This window comes from Chinchilla lanigera, unplaced genomic scaffold, assembly GCF_000276665.1.
Source record: "Chinchilla lanigera isolate Chin_1 unplaced genomic scaffold, ChiLan1.0 scaffold00005, whole genome shotgun sequence".
In the NCBI taxonomy this organism is placed as follows: Eukaryota; Metazoa; Chordata; class Mammalia; order Rodentia; family Chinchillidae; genus Chinchilla; species Chinchilla lanigera.
Window position 1 is genome coordinate 1,605,099 of NW_004955406.1, and position 25,868 is coordinate 1,630,966.

Here is a 25,868-nt window from a genome sequence, read left to right on the forward strand (position 1 = left end):
GGTGGATGGATGGATGAGTGGATGAATGGACAAGTGGATGGATAGATGAGTGGATGGATGGATGGGTGGGTGAACGGATGGATGGATGGATGGATGGATGGATGGGTGGGGGAGTGGGTAGATGGGTGGATGGATGGATGGATGGATGGGATGAGTGAACAGATGGATGAGTGGATGGATGGGTTGGTGGATGGATGAGTGGATGGATGGATGGATGGATGGGATGAGTGAACAGATGGATGTGTGGATGGATGGGTGGATGGATGGATGAGTGGATGGATGGATGGGTGGGTGAATGGATGGGTGGATGGGTGGGTGGGTGAGTGGGTGGATGGGTGGACAGTTGGAGACGGAGCCCACACTATATTGAAAGAAGAACGGATTTGGTTCAGTTTTCTCCTCCTCACCTTCACTGGCTCCACATTGCCTGCACGATGACAGCTGCTCAACTCTGTGCCAGTCAGACTTCCCACCCTGTGGCCCCAGTTTCATCTCACTCCTCACTGGTCCAAGCCCCAGCGGGGCTCCTCAGGGGTATCCCCTCACTCGTCCTCTGAGCCTGCCACGTGCCCCCAAATTCTGAGTCTCCTTTGCTGCTTCACCTAGCAGGCTGCTTTGTTTTGTTTTATTTAAAACCCAATCTCTTAGCAGGCTTCCTGGCCTGAGGAGGTATAAAATCGCTTTTCTGTGCCTGACCTCTTATCTCACAGAGTCTTGACATTCTTGTGCTATCTCGCAGGTTGGATGAACGATACTTTGTTTTAGGGTATTTGTGTGGGTGAATCCAAGGTGGGCGCACTCCAAGGGTGGAACTTAAGAATACCGCTCGGCCTGTCCTCCTCTGCAGAGAGAGGGATGGAGACACGGGAACATGCGCTAGTGAAGGAGGTTAAGTGTGATGGCAGCAATAGGCTTGTGGTGTTATGGAGCACCGAGGAGGCTCAGAAGGACCTGCTGGAGAAACTGTTCTCGGCTGGGCTTTTACAGGTGAATAGGAGCTTGCCTGCATTTCAGAGAGGGGGAGGTACACACTGCCAAGCGTCCTTGTGAGCGTGCTGGGCAGGGAGAAGCAGTGACCGTTTGGGGAGACCCCTGTCGCTCTGGCAGGGCAAGCAGAGCCTGCGAAGCAGCCCTGGGCGGGTGGTTGCTGTCTTTGGGATGCACACAACTTCTCCTCTTTCCAGGAAAACCTCAGCACTGCATGTTCCTGCTGCTGCTCGGCGCTAAGAGGGTGCTGTGCCCCGCAGGCCTGTGGCAGGGAGGGAGGGAGAGGTGTGCTGGGTTCCCCAGGTGCTGCGGCTGAGACTCAGCAGCAGACCCGTGAGGAAAAACCGTTCCCGTTTGTTTAAGTTACTATGCACAATTCTCCATCAAGGTGGCTGCTTAGAAATCGTACATGCCTTGAAATGTATTATTTTACCTACTCCCTTGTCTCTATGATACTTTTTGCTTTGACACTTCTTACCTCGTGTGTGTACATACTTAGGGCTGAGTCATCTTTTTAACAGTCAAATGACTCTTTTTCTTTCTCTGTTTCCCCAAATCCCACATTTTGGTGGAGGGAAGTGCTCAGGGCCGCACCCACAGCCTCATGCTCCACCACCAAGCTCTATCCTCCGCCCACCTTAAATTTTGTTTTTCAGACAGAGTCTCACAAAATTTTCCAAGCTGCCTGCAAACTTCTGACTTTTCTGCCTCAGCCTCCCAAGTAGCTGGGATGACAGGAATGTGCCACAAATCCCGATATATACATTTTTCTTTATTCTAATTCCAGTAGCGGCTACTTCCTTATTGCAAAAACAAAACCAAGGAAGCATATATGTATGTATGTGTTTACTTAGTTTCTTTTTTGAGACAAGGTCTAAATATATAATTCACACTGACCTTGAACTTGCAATGATGCTCCTGCCTCAGCCTCCCAAGTAGTGGAATTCAGAGGTGCTCCCCCACATCCAGGTAAGGAAACAATATTAAAAGTTACCTGTGCTATCTCACAGGTTGGGTGAATGTTACTTTGCTTTAGGATATTTTTTGGCCCTAACATTTGGCATCTGTTTGTGTGAGTGAATCCACCTAGACTTGGTCCCATGGACCATAGTGATACGCACACAGTGCACATTTGGGGACCATGTTGGGGGAAGGGTGGGGGGCAGTGTCAGGGCAGCTGTCATTATTTTGAAGTTTGCACAGGAAAGGTTGGAATTCTTTCATGTTGACTAGCACAAGCATTCACACAGTTCTGAGAGGAGAGTACTGAGAAACCTGATCCTTTAACCCGAGGAATACACTTTACCAGGGACCTGCACTGGGAAAAAGCCTGAACTGAGAGACAGAAACTCCGGGACTCATGCTGGGTTCTGCACCATTCTGGGCATCCTGGATGAGTCACTTCTCTCCCCTCTGGCCTGGGAACTTGGTGTTGATGGAGGATTGCTTAGATCTGGTTACCTAAGACTTGGAAACTTGCCTGGGTGTGGTGGCACACACCTGGAATCCCAGCACCCAGAAGCCTGAGGCAGGAGGATCTCTGTGAGTTTGTCACCAGCCTGCGTTACACAGTGAGTTCAGTCAGCCTGGAATAGCGAGGCTCTGCCTCAGAAAACAAAAAATAAGATCTGGAAGCTACTGGTACTGCCAAGTCTCTATGTTTAACCTATTTTTCAAAATTTTTGTTTAGATCGACTTTACTGAGATAAAAAGTCTATGTGCCGCGAATCATCTCTTTTCAGTGCACAGCAAGATGCGCTGTGGGCAGAGCAGCATAGACACACATAACCAACTGCTTCCATGGGCTTCACTCTAGGAAATCCGCGTGTCACACTGCGGAGAGGCCTGGTGATTCTGGCCAAGAGAGATTAGCTTTGATTGCTGGAGAACTTCAAAGGCATGGCTTTTTATGACATGTATCCTTCTTTTTTACTGATGTTTTGAGACATTGCTGCCAAGGTGGCATCAAACTTGCAGCAATCTTCCTGTCTCAGCCTCCTGGGTACTAGGATGACAAGTATATGCCACCTGGCTGGCGTTGGTATCTTTTTGTATCTAGCTGCTTTGCCTGCAGGGTCTGTGAGATGCACCCATGTCACACTGATCTCTGTTGATTGCCCTTTATTGTTGACTGGGACACCTGTGTGTGAGTTGTGTGTGTGTGTAGGTGTGACAGTACACACATACAGCTGTAGCACACTTGGTTTATCTGACCATCCCCAAAGGACACTAGGGTGTCTTCAGCTCAGGACTGCTGTGATTAAGCTCTGACATGCACAAGTACAGTTCTTCCTGGAGGGTACATTTTCACCCTTAGTAACCGGGAGTCCCACTGTGGTTGTGGTTGTGGCTGCGGTTGTGGCCGAAAATCTGCTTCAGGTTGTAAGAAACTGCGGAGTTTCCTGAAGAGGTGGCGCATTTTACTCTGAATCCGGATTCTGGTTGCTCTACTTCTTCGCCAGCACTGGTGCGGTGAGGCTGCTGCCCTGTACGCAGGAAGAAGTTTAGCGTCTCTAGGAGAAGCTCTAGGTCTTGTGTAACACGGATCGGATCGCTGTATATGACCTGGGATGTCTGGCTTGGCAGATTCTTTAGTGAGGGGGGGCAGTCTCACCAGCCTTATGTTAGTTTATCATCTTTGTAATCTCTGATCACTTATTTGTTTATCATAAGCCTTGATCTTGCACGTGACACATAGTGTGAGTGTGTTTCTGTGTTTGAGCTTAGTTTTTCTGCTTGTATGTTTGTTACAGTCTTATAAAACAGGTTATCTTCTTTAATTATCTCCTATATCTCTTAAAAAGCAAGCTTTCACTGTGCTAATTGTGACAATATGTGAGTAGCTGTTTCATTGCAAGACTCCACTAGTAAATTGAAAATTTATCTCCTTAAAATGTGCATATTACATATAGATTTGAGTTTTGTGTTTTCAGTAAGATACTACCAGTTCAGTGATGGACTTTATTCAAAATCTTCTCTACAAAAGTACATTTATGGATGATAATTAGATTTTTCAGAAATACAAATATATATATGTATATACTGTTGTTTTTGGTTTTTATGAGACAGGGCTTTGCTATGTAGTGCAGACTGGCCTTGAACTCACTTATGTAGCTCAGTCTAGCCCCAGACTTATGGTGATCCTCCTGCCTCAGCTTCTCCAGTGCTGGGATTACAGGTGTGCACCATCACGGCCAGCAGTACCAGTCTGTTTTGATCATGCGCTCTCCATTTATTTATTGAAACTGAGGAACTGCTACCACACGATCCAGCCAGCGTTCTGCACTGCTTGGTTGTAGGGCAGAGGCCTAATTCCTCTGGTGCTCCTTGAAGAAGTAGGGAGTGAGCCAGGCAAGGGAGAATGTCATCAGAACTGGTGTTCACAGCGCACCCTCCTCTCATTCTGTACTGGCGCCTGCAGACTTTTATGTACTGTTTCCTTTAGGGCTAACAAATTTTCACAGACTTGGAAAGCAGTAAAATACAGTTAACCCTAAATCTTTCCTGAGCATAGTTTCATCTTTCTGTGATGCGGAAGGTACTTTATAAGCTTATAGCCCACCGCGGATTGGCAGCGCAGTTGTCCTACCGGCGGAGGCAGGTCCTCCCCGCAGGGTGGCGCAGGCTTCCCCGCATGCGGCTGTCCCATTTACAGTGTCTGTGATTTCTCCCTTTCTCCTTTCTAAGCTTCCTCCTATCCTCCTCTATGCTCTCTCGATACATACATCACCCTCTTGAATTTCCTTAACAAAAATACAATTTCAGGCTTTCTCCCTGTGAGAGCCATGACAAAGTGATTTCACAGGCAGTTCTGAAAGTGACTAAACTCCGCAACAATTGTGTTTTATGACAACCTCTGCTTTGATGTCCCTGGCCTACTTTTAAATCATCATTTTTTTTTTTTTTTTTTACCCAAAATATGAACAATTTCATATCTCCGTCTTGGCTGGAAACAAATCCCTTTACCAGGAATACATTTCCGTGGAGGGAGGCATCTGTCCCTTAAGTCGCCGAAGCCTTAACACCTTAACTCTGTAATATTCAATTTCTCACTCACCGAAAACCAAAGGCTTTTTTTTTTTTTCTCTTTTCCATGGCTTGTGGTCATAAAGGTTGGGGAAGAATTAGTATTATGGAACTAAACCAGATTAAGGGGGAATGTGAATTAGATTTGGTAACAGATGGTGCTGTGGAAATTAAAAGCTGCTCGTGATGGCGGCGGCGGCAACCCGCCTCCGCGCTGTGTCTCTCCGACCCGCGCTTGATAGACGGGTATAAATCACAGCAATCCTGTCTTGACAGCCAATTTCGAGAATTTGATCTGGTTAAAGACATGGCTTTCCTCCTCTGCCCCCTGAAACCCGCTTCTATTTTATTTCTGCACAGCTCCTTGTCACATGTAGAAAAGTAGGCTCACCTGCCTCCCCTTAATGAAATTTTTCTTAATTACAGTTTTAGCTCTTTAGTGTTAATTACTTTTCCATTCAGACTGAATTTTCGTAATATCTCAGAGGGATGCTTTTTCTTTCCCCTTTCCTCCCACCCTTCCTACTCGTGAGTGTTTTTCCTTTGCCCTCAGCTGTTTCCATGGTCAGAAGCGACAGTGCGAGACCCACTGTCCCAGCACCCTGAGGACTTCCCCATTCGAAGGAGACTTTTGTGGGGATGTAGTGAAGTTACCTGCTCGGCAGGGAAAAAAAATGTAGCGGTATCAAAGGTAGTTACTAAAAAATAGCGATTGTTTTAACAAAGCAGCACAAAAAGGAGACAGTCGGGGTGGCGTAAGTATCGTTGGCAAAGCAGACACCCTGAGTCTGTGCCCGGCCTCTGCGTGGCCCTTGTGCCCAGCCGGGAGGGCAGAGCTGAGATGCAGGCTCTGGATGGGGCTGGGGACAGAGTGGGCCCAGCCCCGCTCCCAGGCCCTGCCTGCGGAGCTCAGGTTGCCTCCACAAATCCACGTGGGCCTCCCCGGGGCTCAAGGCACCTCCAGGCAGGGCAGACAGAGAGCGGGGGATCGCTCCAGAGGAAGAGCAGCTTCTCCGGGAGCAGCTGACAGTTGGTGGAAATCGAGCTTCCCACCGGCAGTCAAATCAAATGTGGTAACAACTCCGCGGCTCCCCGCGGCTCCCCACGGCCCGGTGGCTGCGCGGGGACAAACATTCACTTAAGCACTGATTGCAGGGAATTGCCCTTTCCTCAGACGCCTCCCCCAGAGCGCAATGAGCAAAGGGAGCTGGCCTGGGAAAGACACACCCGCCCGGAAGCCGGCTGCAGCTGCCCCAGGACCCCAGCCCGCCGGGTGCTGGGGCCGTGGGAAGGGAAACCCTCCCGGGGTGCAGCGGGTCCCGGCAGTTGCTGGCTGTGTGTGGAGCTGTCCACGCGATGACTCCATCTCCTCAGACAGCTCACACACGCTCACTCGCACACACCCACACTCACACGCTCTCCACACTCCCAGCTGTGGTCCTAAGGTGACAGAGCGCTCCGAGCCACGGCCCTTGTTTTCAGGGCCTAATCTGAGTCACATGCCTGGGGGCATTTGAGTAAAATATTTTTGTTTTGTAAATTTTGGGCGGGGGAGACTTTTGAGAGATGTATAGTTCAGGTTGGCCTTGAACTAACTCATGGCAATCCTCCTGCCTCAGCCTCCTGAGTGCTGGAATTACAGGCCTGTACCACCACGCCAGGCCAAACAGGTATATATCTTTAGAACATATAGTAGAAATACTTAGGGGAGCAAGTAGGTAAACCCAGGGTCAGGGTGGCACTTGGTGACAGAGTGGCCGATCCGGACCCGGAGCCCGTGTCACCTGCGATGCCCAGGGCCGGAGGAGGCAGGGCTGCGTCTGCGGGAACTGCTGTTCTCCTTCGCAGTCCTGTAGATTGAGGCTTGGAAACTGCGCTCTGCGCGCTGCATCCGGGCCCTCTCGCGCGTGCCAGCCGGCCCGTCTGCTCTGAGTCCCCGCTCGTTGATGGCCTCTTCCGGCGTCCCTGATGCCCGCCATCCCCTCTTCACAAGTCCCTCGCGCCGCAGGACAGACCCTCAGCCCCTTCCGTGGCTGGAGCTAGGGCCACGCGTGGATCTGTGCTCCTTTTCCTGGCCGCCAGGCGCAGCTCATCTTTGCCTGGACGGGAGGGTTAGAGGTAGAATTCTTGGAATTAATAATTAGTGGGTCCCCGCCTCCCCGCCCCCTGAGCTCCAGCTTCAGCTGCACGACACCTGATACCGGCAGCGTGGACTCACAGCCCGCATGTCTGGAGGGGCTGAGACCAGCTGCGCGTGTACCCAGGTGTTCGCTGGTGCGGACTCAGCTATGAACTGAACGGTACAAATACTGTCGAACGCCCGGCTGGCAGATGCGCTGTTATCTCCCGTTGTACTGCAAATCTCTCTCTGATACAGAAATTTTTATCGGTGCTTGAAGCAACCTTTGTGCAGCGGTGATTCCTTCTCGACCTGCAGATTTTTCTTTTCTCTCCTTTTCACCCAGGTCCAGAATCAGTTCCGGGGGTCATCGTGCGCCCCGGCCCCGCTCCATGGAGCGCGGGGGTAGGTAAAACGTTTTCTTAATGAGTGAAGGGCGGCGTCAATACTGTGGTCTCCATCTCCTCGCACTGACTGCAGACACTCTCTCATTTCTTGTTGCAGTGTAGCAAAGGCAACAGGGAAGCGAGTGCAGGCCGCCTGAGCTTTCATTGACCTGGATTTGATTTGTGGAGTCCATGGCTGCGGTGTGTGTGTAAAGCGTCTCTATTCCGCTGTCATTGGTAAAGATCGGAGCATGGACTTTCTGAGTTGAGTGTCTGCTGATTTCTTCTCCAGGAGGCGAGGGAGACGGTCTTCATGTAGCTGTCAGTCCCCCGTTGTGCTGGCGTCTCTTCCATGGCCCCCTTGACTGCCAGAAGACAGAACTGTCTGAACACAAGCAAACTTTATTGATCCATATTTCTGTCTGAAAGACCAGAGATTTGTAGAAGTAGGAGACTGTTTCTTTCCTCTGGAAAGCTCCCCACAGCGGAGGAGGCCTGCTCATGGCATAGTAAATCTCAAAGTCCGAATAACTGTTACCTTCAGTATATATTGTAAGCTTCATTTCGATGATTTATCTTGGGCAAGTTTTTACCCTCCCAGAACCTTTCTCGGTCTCAGTGGTCTGCACCTGTTGCCGAGGCTGTTTCACTCCAGCCTGGGGTTGGCACTCAGGTTGATACGTGACCTTTGCTGCCCAGGTAGGCGGGCCATCGGGCACGCTATCCCACAGCACCTCTGGACACACGGTCCCTGGAGAGCAACTTGTGTGAGGTAGGAAGTACTCACACGGATGGAGTGGAGGCGCTGCTTTTCCTACCCGTTGTCCCTCGGAGCTTCCGCACTTCCGGTTCTTCAGATTCTCATGTAAGATCCATAGGTGTCTTGTAGCCGGGCCCATTGCGAGGACGTAGTAATTGAGCCACATTAGCGCAAATATACACGCTTGTTAAAACACTTAATTTGCCTCAGTCGTATTGATTACGAGGCAGAAGTTTGCTTAAACTAAACGGTATTCCCCCCGCTGTCCCTGTCCTTAGAGGCAATGTATAATAGCTGATAGCCACCATCAGTTAAATATCAGGTTCGTTATGGAGCAATGTCATAAGAATTGATTTGGGTCTGGCAGAGGCGGTGGAGCCTGGCTTCAAAGCCAGGGTAGGCGATTAGCTGGGTTTGATGCCGAGTCACGGTTCCTATGAACTGTGTATTTTATAGACTTCCAGCGACTCTATATTACATGAGTGCTCATTATATTATAAAGAAAAGCTCAGACAGTTAATTATGCAAAACATCATGTATGCAATTACCTAGCATTATCATGCACTTAACAGTTTTATTGATTTGTCAGTAGCTCACTTCCTGCAGTTAGAGCTGTAAACACGAGAGGTGTGCCCCCAGATTGCAGTGGGTCCAGGAAAACAAGCGAAGGGCGAATCACAGGACTGAGACCCAACCCTGAACACAGCGACTGTCAAGGACTGTCATGTGAAACATGTGGGGGCACCGTGAGGCCAGTTTTGGTCCCATAAATAAAGCAGGTCCACCAGGAAGTCAAAGAAATCTTTGGGCACCACTTGAACTAAGCAAGGTGATCAGCATTGGCTTCCGGCTCCTGCGGCATAGAAAACAATCCTGGGGGCCTTTCTAGTGTATCCCCCCTTGGTGATTTGGGCGTAGCAGCAAGAATGGCTACATAGGGTTCTCCCCGTGTCTCTGTGTCCAAATGGGAGTGTCCTCCTTCTTGGATTACCTGGGGCTCGGGATGTGGAATTTCAGGGATGGAACCAGGAACACCTTGATGAACCTAATGTCAGAATGAAGCTGAAAAAGAAAGGGTTATTGGGCTCTCAGACCCTAAAAGCACAGAAGGTTCCAGAAGGTCTTTCCTAATAAGGGGTTGGGGTGACATGGCACTTCCCAGGGCACCGTCCCCTGGGTGATGCGTAGCTTTTAGTTCCGTGGTCGGCTCTTCAGGGCGGGGACAGCCTTCACTTGGAAAGGGGCCCCTTCCTGTGTCTTAGGCTCCGTCTCTGCCTGCATCTCTTGGCAGCCACTAAGCAAGGCATCAGATTTAGGGGCAGCCGTCAGCTTCTTGCTGCTCTTGGTGAAGTGAGTCGGAGAGATTGTCCTGATGAGACGCACAAGTAAGGTGTTCAAGGTGTTGAGATACAGGACAGCTGGGTGATGGTGATCATAGGACCAGAAATCCGCCGAATCCCGCAGGCCCGGTGGGGGCCTTGAAATTACACCTGCGTGCGTGTGCTCACGCGCTCACATGCTTTTACCTTTCTGAACATCCGGGTCCTCGTTTACAGTTCTTCCTTTACAGTTAACGCTGTCCTGACTGTGCTTAACCAGGCAGCCTTTAAGATATTTCATATTAAAAGAAAAAATCCTTCCTCTTCCTTCCCCAACTAAGCCAGTGTACCTTAATGCAATGATGATATGTTAGAGCCGGCAGTTGTCAAAGCAGCGTATTACTCTGATGCCGTAATGACACCCTGTCTCTGTGGAGCAGTCATGTTTTCCCAAATCACACGTTGCACCGCTGATTTCTGACATGACACTTCATTCTCCCGCTCCCTGTCTTCGGCATCGCCCTTCTGACAATAGCAGCTGGGGCCCGTTTTGTTCCTGAGTGACTCACATTTTACCACTTGATGAGAGCACAATTAGCAGAAGCTGGGGTGGGGGGCTCAGCGTCAAATCCGTGTGCTGGGCATTGTGACTTGGGCTGCTCTGCGTCCCCGGGCCGGGAAGCCCGAACCCGGCTCTGCTCTCTCATCCATGAAGAGCTTTGTGCTTTCCGAAGCAAATACTGTGTCCGCTCTGGGGATTTCACCAGGTGGAAGACCCACTGGTCCTCCAGCTCCAGTCCTGCTGTGGAAGGTAGTGGGGTTAGTAAGCTTCCTCCTTTTCAGCGCAAAAGCCCTGAGGTTCGGATGTCACACAACGTACCTGGTGAAGCACTGGGAGTTTACAGTGACGGTAGGCAAATTCAGGATGATGAAGGAGAAAGCAAAACAGCGAGTTCTGTAGGTCATGTCTGTTTAACCTGTGAAAGTGTCTGCCGCCGCTAGAGGTGTCATAGGAGCTTGTATGTAATCCCAGCACTTGGGAGGCTGAGACAGGAGGATCGCTGTGAGTTCGAGGCCAGCCTGAACTCCATAGCAAAACCCTATTTTTAAAAAACAACCACAACCACAACAAAACCCAAGAACAACAGTAAGTTTCAGAAGATCTCTTCTTGTAATCTGGAGGGTCTGTGATGACCTTCATATACGTGTATTAGGAGCATTTTCAGCACCATTTTTTAGTAGAAAAATAAAGTAGCAAATAAATTCAAGTTTTGCACGCACTTGACTTGGTGGAATACAGCTGTTTGGTAAGAGCTGACATTGTGCTGCAAGCATCAAAAATATATAAACCTACCGAAGGTTGTGGTCGTATTAGCATCAAACTGTAGCGTGTGGGTTAGGCTTGTAGTGCAGTGTCCAGCACCTGTCTGGCTCCACAGGTAGGGAAATTTAAGCGAAGGTCTTGCATTTACCCAGACCTGGGTAGGAACCCTGAACACAGTTAACTTGAGAATTAATATAAGCTGAATGTTAACATACAGATTACCTTCTTGTTTCCCGACGGCAGTAGCTTTGATTGATTCTTGTCTTTTCTCTGATCCCCTGCGTACCTACCTTCCCTTCACACCTGAGAGTTACATCTTTGGATGGGCTGTCACTAAGAAGTTTGGATTGCCACCCTTCATGCCTAACACCACGGATGCGTCGACCCTCGTGGGCCTTGGTGAGGTCCTGTGTTGGAGTATGATAACTAGACTCGCTTGAGACCATGTCTTAAACTGTACCAGACATACTTCTTACTTGCTGGTGGTTTGCTTTTCTGAGACAGGACCTCCCTTGTAGTACAAGCTGCTCTTGAACTCACTGTGTAGCCCAGGCTGGCCTTGAGCTTGGGGCCGTCCTCCTGCCTCAGCCGCCCTAGTACTGGGATGAGAGGCGTGCACCACCACCCTTGGCCGGAAGTGCTTTTCAAAGTACTGAAATTTTAAGAAGGCGGTTAATTCCTCAAATTTAGTTCCTTATATAGGAACTCGTTTTCGTTTTGTCTTTTGGGGTGGTAGTGGGTTTGGAAGCCGGGATACCACTCATGCCAGGCAGCATGAACCACTGAGCATTGGCTCAGCCTGCCAAATATTGTTCTTGATGTCGTTTATTCTCAGGGCGCAGGTTTTCACACAGCAGCTCGGGTTGCTTTCCTGTCCTGGTCCTTTCTCTTAAAATAATAAAAGGAAAGAGACCTGAAAGAAGGCTTTAAAATAAATATTTCCCGCATATTTTGACACATGTTATTTCTATTCATAATTCTTAACTAAATTTAGATTTTTATTAATCCAATGTGACCTAAAATTTTGCATTAACAGCACAATGTGGAATTGGGCTTATTCTCCTTGGCTACAGATAAAGCCATCACGTCGAAAATGGCTCTTTCCGACAAAAAGGTGTTCCTTTGAAATAAAGTCTTATTCACTACATTCCTCTTAGAGTTAATGTGAATTTTAGTGCCTCTAATTTTAGATTGAAGTGAAGTCTAGAATAAAACCCACCAGCTGACAATTGAATTTATAGATAGTTGTGAATATTTCAGGCTTGAATAATAGAGCTGTAGAATTTCAGAGACAGAGAGCGAGAGAATTAAGACTCACTGTAGTTTTAGGTTATAATGCAATATGCTGGAGGGACGGCCGGCGCGGGAGTCCTTAGGAGACCACTGTGTCTTGCAGCTTTCTGTCTACGTGGTGCTCCAGGACCAAGGACCGGGGGATGCCTTGGGGCTGACCTGCACCTGTGTGAGGGGTCCTTCTGCCCCTTCCCAGGAAGAACTACTGAGGAATAAAAGCTGCAGATCTCTGCAGTGCTGCCTCTAATTTCCGCTGGCCCAGCTGTTTTTTTTTTTTGTTTTTTTTTTTGTTTTTTTTTTAAATAAGTAAACACCATAAGCCAGGCTTGGTGGTACACACCTGTAATCTCAGCACTTGGGAGGCTGAGGCAGGAGAATCTCCACCAGTTTGAGCCCAGCCTGAGCTACATAGTAAATTATTTCTTTTTTCTTGTCTTTTTGACACAGGGTCTCACTGTGCAGTTCAGGCTGGTCCTGAACTCACTTTGTAGCCCAGGCTGGCCTCAAACTCGCAGGGATCTTCCTGCCTCAGCCTCCTGAGTGCTGGGATTTAGGGCAAGCGCCACCATTCCTGGCTTACACAGTAAATTCAATACCAGCTTGAACTATATAGTGAGACCCTGTCTCAGTCCCCTTGTCCCCGTGAGTAAGCACCGTGAAGAACTCTGTTAGCTTCCAGACATTACTCTGGGCCTTGGACTCAGATGTGGATTCAGACCCCGTCCCTACCGCTTCCTAGCAGCATGGCCTTCAGTCTCAGAATGGTGTACTTCCCTAAAGAGCCACGGCGCCCAGCTCACAGGGCTGTCTTGGGTTATTCTGTGTCGTTCTGTTTTGCCTCATCTTGGTTTCAGCCCCGTCCATGCTAGGCGAATGTTCTGCTGCTGAGTCACGTGCCTGGCTCAGAGTCTTGGAACGTTTCTTTTTCTTGCAGTCCAGGGATTAGACCCAGGGCCTCAAGCAGGCTACATGTGCCTTGCCTGAGTCAGTCCTCCGGACTTTTTCGTTTTATTTTCTGAGACAGGCTCTCATTAAACTGCTCAGGCTGGCCTTGAACTTGTGATCCTCCCGCCTCGGCCTCCTGAGCAGGTGGGAGTACAGGCGTGCACCACCACAGCTAAGACGGCTTGGCTCCGTGTGGAATGAAGAAATGCAGGAGAAGTGCTCAGCTCCGGCAGCTGGCGAGGAAGAGGCGCTTGACACACGGCAGCCCCCTCAGTATTCCCAGGGTGACAAAGCTGCGTGCACCCTGCAGCACAAATCCACTCCCTCGCCTGCGTGCCCCGGCGTGGGCAAGGTTTCGGGGGCTTCCAGGCACGTGTGTCCCAGAGTTTCGGTGCTTGCCTCCGGGTTCTTGTGAAGTCGTGGGCTGTATTTTGGAGGGACAGCTGGCTGGAGATTCCCTTTTCGGGGGCCTGAACACCATGCGTATGACAGATCTTTGGATGTTTAGCAAACAACTGTTCCACGCATGGGAGGGTCATTTCTCGCCTTGTCCCTCAAGTCAAGAGTTTGGCAGTTTTTGTTTTTGTTTTTGTTTTTTGAGATGGGGCCTTGCCATGTACAGGGAGTCTGCCTTGAACTCACTATAGAGGCCAGGCTGGCCTCAAAGTTGCTGTGATCCTCCTGCCTCAGCCTCCCAGGTGCTGGGATGACAGGTGAACCAGCAACCACACCCCGCTTTTCTGTAGATTTTAGAGGTCTACAAGGAAATGCCCGAGGGGCCAAAAGTTAGAGTGGATGGAGGGCACAGGGAAGGGAGGGGAAGAAACCCCAGCCTGGGGCATGGGTAGGTTTTGCGATCAAGCGGTTCAAAGAAAGGAAAAATCAAATAAAATCACTCCGTGCCTGTCGGGCAGATGTTGCGAGGAGTTTATTGTCATGGCTGAGAGGGGACAGGGGAGCAGCAAGCTGCTGTAGTAGCGAATGACTCCCAGCTTGGCCTGCACGATCGCAAGCGGTCACAGTGTGCTCTCCCCCGGGGCGCAGGGGCTGCAGGCAGCGCCAGAGCCCAGCCCAAGCGGCCACAGGGGCTGGAGGGCTCCCATGGGGGCCCCTGTCCCTGGCTCTGGGGAGAGAGAGAGGGAGAGAGAGACAGAAAGAGAAAGAGAAACAGATGACAGAGAGGGCGAGAGATGTAAAGGGGAAGGAAAAGGGCCATTAGAAATCTCAGTTTTTCAAGACCAAGTCTGATACATTTCTGTAGTATTGAATAGGAAGTACAGGCATGCCTTGGTGGTGCTTGACTGCTCTGTGTGTGTTGTTTGTTTTGTTTTGTTTTGAGATAGGCTCTCACTTTTTAGTTCAGGCTGACTTTCAACTCACTGTGTAGCCCAGGCTGGCCTGGAAGTCACAGTGATTCTCCTGCCTCAGCCTCCCAAAGGCTGGGATTGCAGGTGTGGGCCACCGGCTTTGACCGCTCTGGGACACGGTCGAATTGTCACTCGATACGTTTGGATGCAAACATTTTGCCCTGGTGCTCCTCGGGGGTTGTGGCACGTGAGCTAGAGTAAGTGGGTGCCGCTGCCCGTGACTAGACACTTTCGGCCAGCGGCGTTGATTGGCCCCTGTCATTTCCGGTTTTCCTCCCACCCTGGAACCCGCTGATGAGACTGCGAGGTCCCATGTGTCGGATGTTGGACTTGCAGGGCTTTTACCCGCTCAGCTCTCCAAACAGGTGGGACACACCCAGGGCACACGCAGAACACACAGGACACGTAGGACACATGCACGCACACACCCCGATTGATCACGCAGTGCTCACGCCGCGAGTGTCGGCTCCAGAGAACCCCTCTTCAACCCTGACTCGGTTCCTTCGAAGCTTCCCCGGGCTCAGCGCTCCAGGCCGGACGGTTGGATAAGGACGAATCGCCCCCTCCGCGCTTGCCGGGTTTCAGGGAGCGGGTTTCAGGGAGCGGGGTTTAGGGAGGCGCGGGGCTTCGCAGTCCTCCGCCTCTCCCGGGTGGACCCGGGCCAGTGGAATGGTTTCTGCTCCTCTGAGCAGAGGGGCGAGCCCGCCTCCGGGCGCTTTCCGGACGGCCCTGTCCTGCCCGGTGCCGATTCCCTTCTGCAGAGCAAGGATACTGACTGCCCAGAGAATGATGTGCAGCCCCAGCCCCTGGGAAATGGTTTCCAGGAGCGAGGTCTTTAACAAAATTTCCTGAAGCCTTATTGGTGGCGCGCGCCTGTAATGTAATGCCTGTACTCAGGAGGCTGAGGCAGGAAGATCACCAGGAGCTCAAGGCCAGCCTGGGCTACACGGCGGGACTTGGTCTCAAAAGAAAAACGTCTTTCTTTCCCTCCTCCCCCTCCTTCTCTCCCCCCCTCCCCTCCCCCTCCCCTTCCCTGGTTTCTCTCTGGCCCGGCGTCTGACCTCTCCTCTCTCTGCCGCCCCACCGCAGGCTTCTCTGCAGAATGTCCAACAAAGACCGGCACATTGACTCCAGCTGCTCGTCCTTCATCAAGACGGAACCCTCCAGCCCGGCCTCCCTGACGGACAGCGTCAACCACCACAGCCCGGGCGGCTCCTCGGACGCCAGCGGGAGCTACAGCTCCACCATGAACGGCCACCAGAACGGGCTGGACTCGCCGCCCCTCTACCCGTCGGCGCCGCTGCTGGGGGGCAGCGGGCCGGTGCGGAAGCTCTACGACGACTGCTCCAGCACCATCGTGGAGGACCCGCAGACCAAGTGCGAGTACATGCTCAACTCCATGCCCAAGAGACTGTGCCTGGTGTGCGGGGACATCGCGTCCGGCTACCACTACGGCGTGGCCTCCTGCGAGGCCTGCAAAGCCTTCTTCAAGAGGACGATCCAAGGTGAGTCCTGCCGCCCACCTCTGGAGTCACGGCGCTGGGTCAGTCCGCCTGGCAGGAGGGGCCCGAGGGCGGGCCGAGGTCGCCTTCCTGTGCCGGGCATTCGGTCTTCACTGAGGGTGGAGCCGTGATCCTCAGGGCTGGGGCGATTGAAGAGGTCAGAGGGCTTTGTCTTGTTTTTGTTTTTGCCTTGCTTTTTGAGGCGGTCTCCCTATGTACTCCAGGCTGGCCTTGAACTCATGGCGATCCTCCTGCCTCAACCTCCCAACTACTAGGGTGACAGGCAATGCACCAGCAAGCCTGGTTATTTTCTTTATCTTTTGAATGACTCTATATAAAAGGACTTCTAAATGATATTGATGAAATAGTTTTTATTTATTTATTTATTTATTTATTTATTTATATATTTTTAGTTTATTTGAGATAAGGTCTCACTTTGTAGCCCAGGCTGGCCTCCAACATGTGGTGACTCTCCTGCCTCAGCCTCCCAAGTGCTGGGATTACAGGGGTGCACCACTGCACTTGGCTTGGCTTTTATTCGTTTATTTTTAAACAGCTTTTCATGATAAAATACCCTTCTAACAGACATAAGTGCTACATACCCAAACCTTCATGCATCTCCAGATTTATAAATAACAGCATTTCCTTACGGCTGTAGTTCATACATGCCATTTAAAGTAGCAGCCCACGATAGAGCTCAGCTCATTTTAAAAGCCAGAGAAGACTCTTCTAGCAGCAGATCAGATTTTACATTTTTTAATCCCTTGGGATACACGTGAGGGAAAGAAAGGAGGGGAAGGAGGAGCAATCCTTTGCCAGTGCCTGCGTGAAGGTCTTGCCCGGTGTTGTCCAAGGGTTTCTCCTCTTCCTCCTCTTTCTTGCTCTTTTGTTTTCCTGTCTGGGTCACAGCTGGCACCTTCCGGGAGCCGCAGAGGGGCTGAGAGCTGCCGGCGAGGCGGAGCGTCTGCCCAGGGGCCTGGGGAGGGGCGCACCAGTCTGCATCCTGGGCCTCTGCTGCCCAGGCTCGGGGCATACGGTCCCCCCAGGGACCCCAGGGCACCTCGGGATGGGCGAGGGTGAGGGTGAGGCGGAGAGCTGGGGTGCAATGCTTCTGTAAGCCGTGCAGGGCCAAGGGTTTGAACCCCAGATGCACACGCACATGCATGTGCTCACACACACACACACACACATGCAAATACACACTCACATGTGTACACTCATACTTCCACTACTAACGTGCAGTTTTTTCCCTGGGTGAAGGCACACACCTGTAATCCCAACAGGCTGAGGCAGGAGGGTTGCCTCTGGTTCCAGGCCAGCCTGAGCTACCTATGGAGGAGTTCAAAGCCAGCCTGAAGCACAGAGGGAGAAAAAATTTTTTAAAAGTGCAGTTTTTCAAGTCATCATAAGTTGTACATAACACAGTGGATATTTAATCTAACTTTTTCATAGCCATTCAGAGTTGTAAGTGAAGAGCACAAAGCCAGGTTAGTGCGAGGTGTGCTGGCACAAACCTGCCATCCCAGCACTCGTGAGGCCGAGGCAGGAGGCTTGCCATGAGTCTGAGGCCAGCCTGGGCTACAGAGTGAATTCAAGGCCGGCCTGAACTACATAGCGGGAGCCTGTCTCAAAAAGATAACAAAACAAAGAAAGTAAAAGCCAGGTTAGTGCAGAGGACGGATGAATTCCTCAAACATTTTAACAGCTGTGTTTTCACATTCTCCGGCTCACGGTCACCATGTTTGATGACTGCCGTCTTACAAAACCCATTATCCACTGCCCAGGGGGAGTTCCCTCTGTCCGCCTCTGTCCGTCCACACGGACCTGTGCTTCCTGCGATGCACGAGGGTTCAGGGAAAGGTAAAATGCAGGACCCGGTTCCCGCTCAGCGCCTCCGTGAATACTTAAACGCGGCTGTTAAAAGTCACAGGTGAAGACAGTAGGCTAAGACAGGAGGGTCTCTCTACCTCTCTCTCCAGCCTTTGGAAACTAATCTCCTTGAGCGATTCCCTAATGCCGCAAGCCTGGGGTGTGGACGCACACTTCAAGTCTTTGGAATGTGAACAGTGGTGAACTCCTTATGGTTACAGAATATATTATTTTAGTTTTTATTTATCTGTTTTTTGTTTTTCTGAGCCCAGGCTGGCCTGGAACACAGCGATCCTCCTGCCTCAGCCTCCTGAGGGCAGGGGTGACAGCCTTGAGCCACCATGCCTGGTTCAAGAGAAAGTGTTTTAAGCTATTGGTCGTTTGAGCTTGTGTATCTCTCTCTCTGGGTCAGAGTGCACAGACAGGAGCCGCCCTGGGAGGTAAATTAGCACATGCTGTGCGTGGGCCTAGGCCGGCGGCCCCGTGTCCCTCGCTGCGCCATTCCGATCCCGGGGCCCCGGCGCGTGGCGGCCGAGGTCACCCTTAGCAGCACTTTATGACAGTCGGGCCCAGTATGCATGAAGGCCAGTTCCCCGGCGAACTCCTGCCCTGCGGGGAGAGCCCAGGGTTGGGGCGGGGCGGCTCAGTTCTCCGTCCTCCGCTGTGTTTCTGTAGCAAGAGAGCCCGGCGTCTCAGCGTGTGACGCGGCGTCTCAGCGTGTGACGCGGCGTCGGCCCAGCTTGGCAAATCATGTGCGTTTCATCTGCGCAGGATCGAAACCTGGAGGAGGAAGAGATGACGTGAGGGAGGAGGGAACCGCAGGAGGAGAGGCAGGGCTTAGAAGGAGGGGAGTGGGGAGCCACCAGGAGAAGAAATAACCGAAGTGTATTAGTGTATTAGCCAGGCCTGCAGCCACTTACACGTCACCCCTGCACTCGGGAGGCTGAGGCAGGAGGATTGCCGAGTGCTGTGAGGTCAGGACCAGCCCGGACAGCAGAGTGAGAGCCTCTCAGCAAAAGGAAAGAAAACAAAAGTTGAGATGCCTTGATATGCACAGATGAACACACGAAAACGAAGCCATTTTTTTTGCATTACTGAAAGGAATAACTAAGTGCAAAAGTGTCCTGACGATTATTTCCGTGTTTATTTCCCGAATGGTGGGGCAAAGGTGCGCAGGATGGTGGGGCAAAGGTGCGCCCTGGCAGGGCGGTGAGGGCATGGGGGCAGTCTAGGTGGCGGCAGTCGGACCCCAGGGCTGCAGGGAACCTGAGCGAGCCTCGCCCCAGCAGCCTCCGTCACCTCTGCCAGGAGACCCCTGGGTCCCCAAGCCTCTGGCGCTGTCCAAGCCAGATTGTCCTCCACAGATGTTGCCTCCTGTCCCCTCCCCTAAACCCTCGCAGTGAGAGGAGGCTGCGCAGCTCTCGGGAGGGAGGCCTGGGTGGTCACAGCCCCAGTGGGCCATCACGTAAGGGCAGCTCCCACCTCCCGAGACACCTCCTGTCTCTTGGACTTTCCCAAGGCCCCGGGGCCTCCTCTGAAGGTTCTTGGGCCTCTACAGCATCTTTCTTCTGTGACAGTGGGTTTTGAGGACTGGTTACTGAATGTATAAAAATGTAAGTTCCAAAAGTTGGCTCAGGAGGCTGAGGCAGGAGGATCCTTGCACCCGCCTTACACAGTGAGTTCAAGGGCAGAAAATATCTTTGTATCCAAAAAAGATCTGCACAGCTGGGTGTGGTGGAGTACACCTGTAGTCCCAGCACTTGGGAGGCTGAGGTAAGAGGATTGCTGTGTGTTCAAGGCCAGCCTGGGCTATGTAGTGAGTTCATGGCCAGCCAAAACTAAACAGCGAGACCCTCTCTATCTGAAAGACAAAAGTCAGCATACATTTCATTCTGTAACGTATGAAGCATTAGCCTGCTGAAGTTTGTATTTCTACATAAGAATGAGGAAGGCCGGGCATAGGGGGGATGCTCATAATCCCAGTGCTTGGGAGGCTGAGGCAGGAGGATCACAAGTTCAAGGCCAGCCTGTGCAATTTAGCGAGATGCTGTCTCAAAATAAAAGGGCCAAGAGGGTGGCTCCATGGTAGGATACTCCTGGCTCAACCCCTGCACCACCAAAAGTTTTTTTTTTTTGTACTGGGAATCAAACTCATGACCTCTCGCTTGCCAGGCAGGCGCTGTGCCGCTGAGCGAAATCCCCAGCCCCCAAAAGTTTTTTTTTTTTTTTTTTTGGTTTTTCTCCGGTACCGGGAACCAAACTCACGACCTTGCGCTTGCCAGGCAGGCGCTTTTGCCGCTGAGCTAAATCCCCAGCCCTCCAAAAGTTTTTTAAGAGCCTAATTTATCACATTGCAGCTTCATACGCGGGACTGAGAACAGGAGAACGGCAGGTGTGGGAGTGGAGATTGAGGCCAAGGCGCCCTTGTGTGCCCCGCAGCCCAGGGCAGGGGTGCTGTGTCACATGTCCAGGGCATAAATATGTTGAAAAGCTCTGAGATTCGAGCTGTCTACCAGGAGAGCAAACAGCTAGCCCAGCACCGTCCACACAGTGACCGAGTGACCTTCCAAGGATCTGGTTGCTTCTTCCTCTCCTCCTTCTCTTTCTCTTTTTTTCTGTTTTTGTTTTTGGTTTTGGTTTTTTGAGACAGGGTCTCACCATGCAGCTCAGGCTGGCCTTGAAATTACTTTGTAGCCCAGGCTGGCCTGGAAGTCACAGAGATCCTTCTGCCTCAGCCTCTTGAGTGCTGGCATTACAGGCACGCGCCACCATGCCCCGCCCTATTTTCATTTTTAGAAAAGAATATTTCCATCAGAGGAGGAAAAAAGAACTCACACATTGAGTTCTTCTGTACACCATATGAACCTTCTCAAGGAAATCATAAACTATTGTCTACTTAAGTAGTGTTTAGAGAAAATAATTATCCCAATTTATAGTAAATGTCAGCTCTGAAACTCTAATGTGTTCTAAAATTAAAATCCAAAATAATATGGAGATATCTAAATTGACTTGATGAATCTCAGTGATTACCAGCTTTAATGCAGTATTAAATTAAAGACAGACATAATATTTCCAAGAGAAATGTTGTCTGTGCTTCATTTTAACTCAGAACTAGCTTCTGTTGTAAATTTAATTGGCTTTCCCACTTTTTCTTCATTTGATGCTAATTCTGCCTGCATGTTTGGATTGTGTTCATCTTGCCAAGGGTAGGTGGGAAAGGGCACCGCACACGCATCCTGCTCTCCGTGCTGCCGCAGGTTGACGCTGTTAGGCCAGATCCCAGGTGTTCGCGGCGCCATCACACAGAATGATTGACGGTTTTCCTGGTATGGGATCTGGTAGTAAACAAATTAGAGACCTCAAATATCTTAGGACATTAAATATGTTAGGATCTGTGGGCCGCATGCCTTTGCTGTTTCATATTAGTTTTATTGTATTTTATTTTTATTTTTCAAGACCGGGTCTCATATGTAGCTCAAGCTGGTTTTGAACTGGCCACCTTCCTACCTCAGCCTCCTGTGTGCTAAAATGTCTGACGTGCACCTAAAAGCTTGTGACCTTAGAAAAACAAGCCCAGGGCTGCTCGTAGTCCAGCTGACTTCTCTCCCTTTCTCTTCCATAGGCAACTTGAACATTCAGGGTTTCAGGGCAGAGGGATTTTCTCGGCAGCTTTGCATATGAGTCATGTGTTACACTGAACCCCAGTTCTCTGTGGTGATTTCTTTTTGTGTATTGTCTCAGCTCTCAGAGCAGTTTCTCCTTTTCTGGGACCAGCATTTTCTGGTCTCTTTTTACTGTTCAAACGACACCATCTCTCAGCAGGATGGCCCACACAAGTGTGTATTTGTGTATACGTGTGTGTGTGTGTGTGTGTGTGTATGTGTGTATTGGCTAACAATATAAAACAAGTCAAATTAAAGTAACTGGTCACTGATTTTAAAAAGTTGGGTTTTCCAAGTATAGCAAGAAAGTCAGGGTGGTCATTTTTATTTTGTTTTATTTTAATTGATTAATTATTTATAGGCTGGATCTAGCTCTCAAATAAGGAGAAGATTTTTTTTTTAAGTCAGGATCTTGCTATATCATCCTAGCTGGCCTAGAACTCACTATGTAGCCCAGGCTGGCCTCAAACTCATGGCGATCCTCCTGCCTCAGCCTCCTGAGTACTGAGATTACAGGTGTGCGCCACCACGCCCGGCCTCAGGATTGCATTTTAAAAGAGGAATAGTATTCTGTGGGATGTGTGTCTCCTTTTCTCTGTCCTGGACATTTATGTGGCTTCTGCCTTTGGCCACAAAAATGCCCGTGTGGTGAGCCTGGCGGAGTTCCCACGTTCAGTGCTTTGCCTGCTCTCAGGAGACGAGGTTGCTGAGCTGTGCGTGACCCCGGTCGTCTTTGTGAGGGACAGTCACCTCTTCCGGCCCCGCCCACACAGCGGAGGTTAGCAGTTTCTCTCACCCTCTCTAGGATGAGGACAAGTCCTCCTCCGCCGCCGCCCCCTCCTCCTTGTCCTTCTCCGTTCCTGTCACTTGTTGGTGTTTCCTTCTGTTCTTCTGCAGTGCCAGCAGCCCGGCCCAGCCTGGCAGGTCCTGTGCAGACGCCCGGCCCTCAGCCCCACGAAGCCCCGGGGTGGTCAGGGGTGGCTGTCCCGGGTGAGAGCTTACACACCTACAAGGGGTCTGTGTCACACACACCCCGAATTTGCAGTCTAGGTTGAGCAGAACCTGTGTACCAAATATAAAGACCTGTGCGTCTTTAACGTGAACATAAGCACACACAATTTTACCATGTGCCTTTTCCTTTTGCCTCTAAAGCACCTTCCCAGTTCCCAGCCCCCCGCTTTCCCCAAAGCCTTCAGACTACCTCTTGTTTTGTTTTGGCTTTTGGAGACAGGTTCTCACTGTAGGCCAGGGTGGCCTCAAACTCACAGCGACCCTCCTGCCTCAGCCTCCTAAGTCACTGGTACTACAGTGGTGACCTACCACACCCATCCTCTTCCAGTTGCTTCGTTCAGATGTTGCCAGTTTATAAAGATTTTTTTCCTCATTTCCATGCCTGACCTGGGGGACACTGCCGTCCTTGACAGCTTTGGGGGATCCTGAGTGGCTAAACCTGGGCCCAAATCAACTTTGCTGGCCCTCAGCTCCGGGGGCGCTGCCGGGCCCGCCCTCACCCCCAGCTGCCCAGGACCGCTGTCCCATCTCGGTGGTGGGCAGGGCACAGCCGCCCAGCAGAGCCAGCAGCCTCCACCCCCCGCAGTGTCCCACGAGCTCCCAACCAGCAGCACCTAGGTGGGTGGTCGCCTTCGCCTTCCGACGGGCATCCGGCCTCCGCCCCCAGTCCCGCACGGAGCCAGGCTGCCCGAAGCCTGGAAAACCAGCATGGAAGGCGCAGCCCCGCTCCCCGCACCTGAGCGCAGCCATGGTGTTGTCCCCGTGGCTTTATTATTCCGCTCTGCTCTACCCTATGTTTCTCTGGCTCTGGGATTGAACCCAGGAACTTTGCCATGAGCTACTGCCCCAGACCTTTTTCTTTTGGGTAATGTTTTAATTTTTATTTATTTTGAAACAAGTTCTTACTAAGTTGCCCACACTGGTCTTCACCTAGTGATCCTCCTGCCTCAGCCTCCTAGAGTGCTGGGATTACCAGTGAGGGTCACCATGTCTGGCAGTGACAGTAACTTTATACAGTGTTTCTAGTGTTTTCGTGTGACCGTGACCATGACATGAGGTCAGGCATGGCATTTTCTGTGTGATGTCAGATCAAAACTTTCTACTTTGGGAGCATTTCGCATTTTCAGGTGAGAGATATTCAGCCACATTTATTTTATTTATTTGAGATGGCCACAGGAGTGGCCACATTTACAAATTTATTTTATTTATTTGAGATGGGGTTCTTGCTATGCGGTTCAGGCTGTCTTTGAGCTCACTCCTAGGCCTCAGACTCACAACAATCCTCCTGCCTCAGCCTCCTGAGTGCTGGGATTATAAGAGTGCACTACCACACCCCACATCAGCTGCATTGATTTTTCGAGGACCCAAATATTTGCTGAACTTGACTTTATTTATTTATTTATTTATTTATTTATTTATTTTTGTCTTTTTGAGACAGGGCCTCAGTATGCAGTTCAGGCTGGCCTTGAGCTCACTTTGTAGCCCAGGCTGAACTTGAACTTACAACAATCCTCCTGCCTCAGCCTCCCAAGTGCTGGGATTATAGGCGTGCACCACCACGCCCAGCTAAATTTGACTTTAAGGGAGGATGTGACCCAGCGTCTCTGACCGTCTTGCACAAGTCACGTGCCTGTGTGCAGTCAGCTGGGGATGGCCCATCACTTCCCACACCCCACAGCTCGGGCTGCCCATGTGTCACTGTCATTGTCAGATGTCCCCGTAGCGCCTTGTCGCTTGAACGCGCTCTTTACACTTAATTCACACTCCTTTCTTTTACCAAGAATGTTTGTTGTTTTTTTATTTTTAGTTGTATGTTTCAAGGGATGGGCAGACTTATTTAAAATTCGTAGCTAGAGAGAGAACTTGTAAAACTCAATGTCAGGGCCGGCAGTGGAACTGTGTTGTAGAGCGCTTTGCCTCCCTGGGTTTGACCCCCAGCTCTGTAGAAATAAAAGCTTAGGTTGCTACTGAGCACAGCAAATTTGGAAGCTTGGGTGAGTTCAAATAAAATGCCCATTTTAATGAGGACTTTTGTGTCCTCTGCTCTGTAGGAGTTCGAAGACCAGGAGGTAGCTATACACACACGTAGGGCATGCTGTCTACACCATGGAAAAAGAAGTGACATCCAGCTAAAAACACTGCATTTCTGCATACCTTGGAGCAGAGCAATGCTTCTCCCCCATTATTTGAATCTCGACTGTATTATTCTTATACACATCTCACTGCCCTTTGCTATGGAATGAACCCTCATGATTATGGTTTACCTTTTTTTTTTTTCCTACCAGAGACAATGGCATTATTTTGGGATGGTTAAAAGCCCTTGTGTACGACCCAACACCTGTTGCTTTGGTGACAGGGTCTGTTTGGTTTGTGTGGAATTAAACCACCCCTGACCCATAGTGGTGTGGAGATGAGCAGAGGGATTTCTTTCTGAGGTGTTGAGAGATTTCATTCTCCAAAGCAACCCTATCCTCCCCGCAGCTGCCTGGGTCCTGGGAGTCGAACAACAGCAGAGGCGATGCCAAGAGCTGCCCCCAGCGTCTCTCCCGGGCACCAGAATTCCTTCTCCAGCCAGCAACAGTAGCAACAACAGCAGCTAACAAAGAGCCCTGGCAGAAAACAGGGTTTTCTTTTTGAGTTTCTATTCTTAACACTGTTCAGTGATGACTTTGAGGAGATTAGAGGGAGGCAGGGTTACATGGTCCTTAAGAGCCCAGACTCTGGGTCCAAGGGGCCGGGGTTCGAATCCTGGCTGTGACGCTTGTTAGCTGTGTGATCGGGTTGTGTTTCCTGTTCGCTGTGCTGTTGGTGCTCATCAGCAGGGCCCGAGCTCCTGTTCCTCCAGCACACCGAAGCCCAGCTGCTCTCTCGGTGCTTGATTTAGGTCTCTTGCTATCGATATCTACGTTTTCATGGGCACACTTGAAAGCCTTGGCCTGGATGTCAAGGTAACTTGGAAGGAGGGTTCAATAATCTGAGATAAGACAGCACGTTTCACCCCTGTGTGGTCTACATGAAGTAGGGGGAATGCAGCAATGGGTTTAGGATCTCCTTGGGGTCTAGCGTCCTGTGAATCAGTTTTCCCTTACGCCATATCATATGAGATTGGTGGGTTGTGGTCAGTTTTGTACTGCTTTTTAATGAGTGATTGCAGGCTAAGTATTGAGATGGGAGAATGAGGAACAGAATCACCGATAGCTGAGGTGACAGATAAAGGATGGCTCCTTCCCGTGGGCCACGGACCCAACTGCAGACACAGAGTGGTGAAGGGCAGAGGTTTCTGCCTAGAAGAAAGCAC

At 50.7% G+C, this 25,868-nt stretch overlaps 1 protein-coding gene across 9 annotated transcripts in view; it reads left to right on the plus strand.

Annotated features, from left to right (window-relative positions):
• Positions 1 to 25,868, plus strand: part of Esrrg (estrogen-related receptor gamma) — a 524,413-nt gene that overhangs the window by 344,859 nt on the left and 153,686 nt on the right. For all 9 annotated transcript variants that reach the window (XM_013519877.1, XM_013519891.1, XM_013519883.1 and 6 more), the window contains one exon: positions 15,616 to 16,031. In XM_013519877.1, the coding sequence (XP_013375331.1) occupies positions 15,616 to 16,031 (416 nt within the window). The remainder of the gene's footprint in view (positions 1 to 15,615; positions 16,032 to 25,868) is intronic.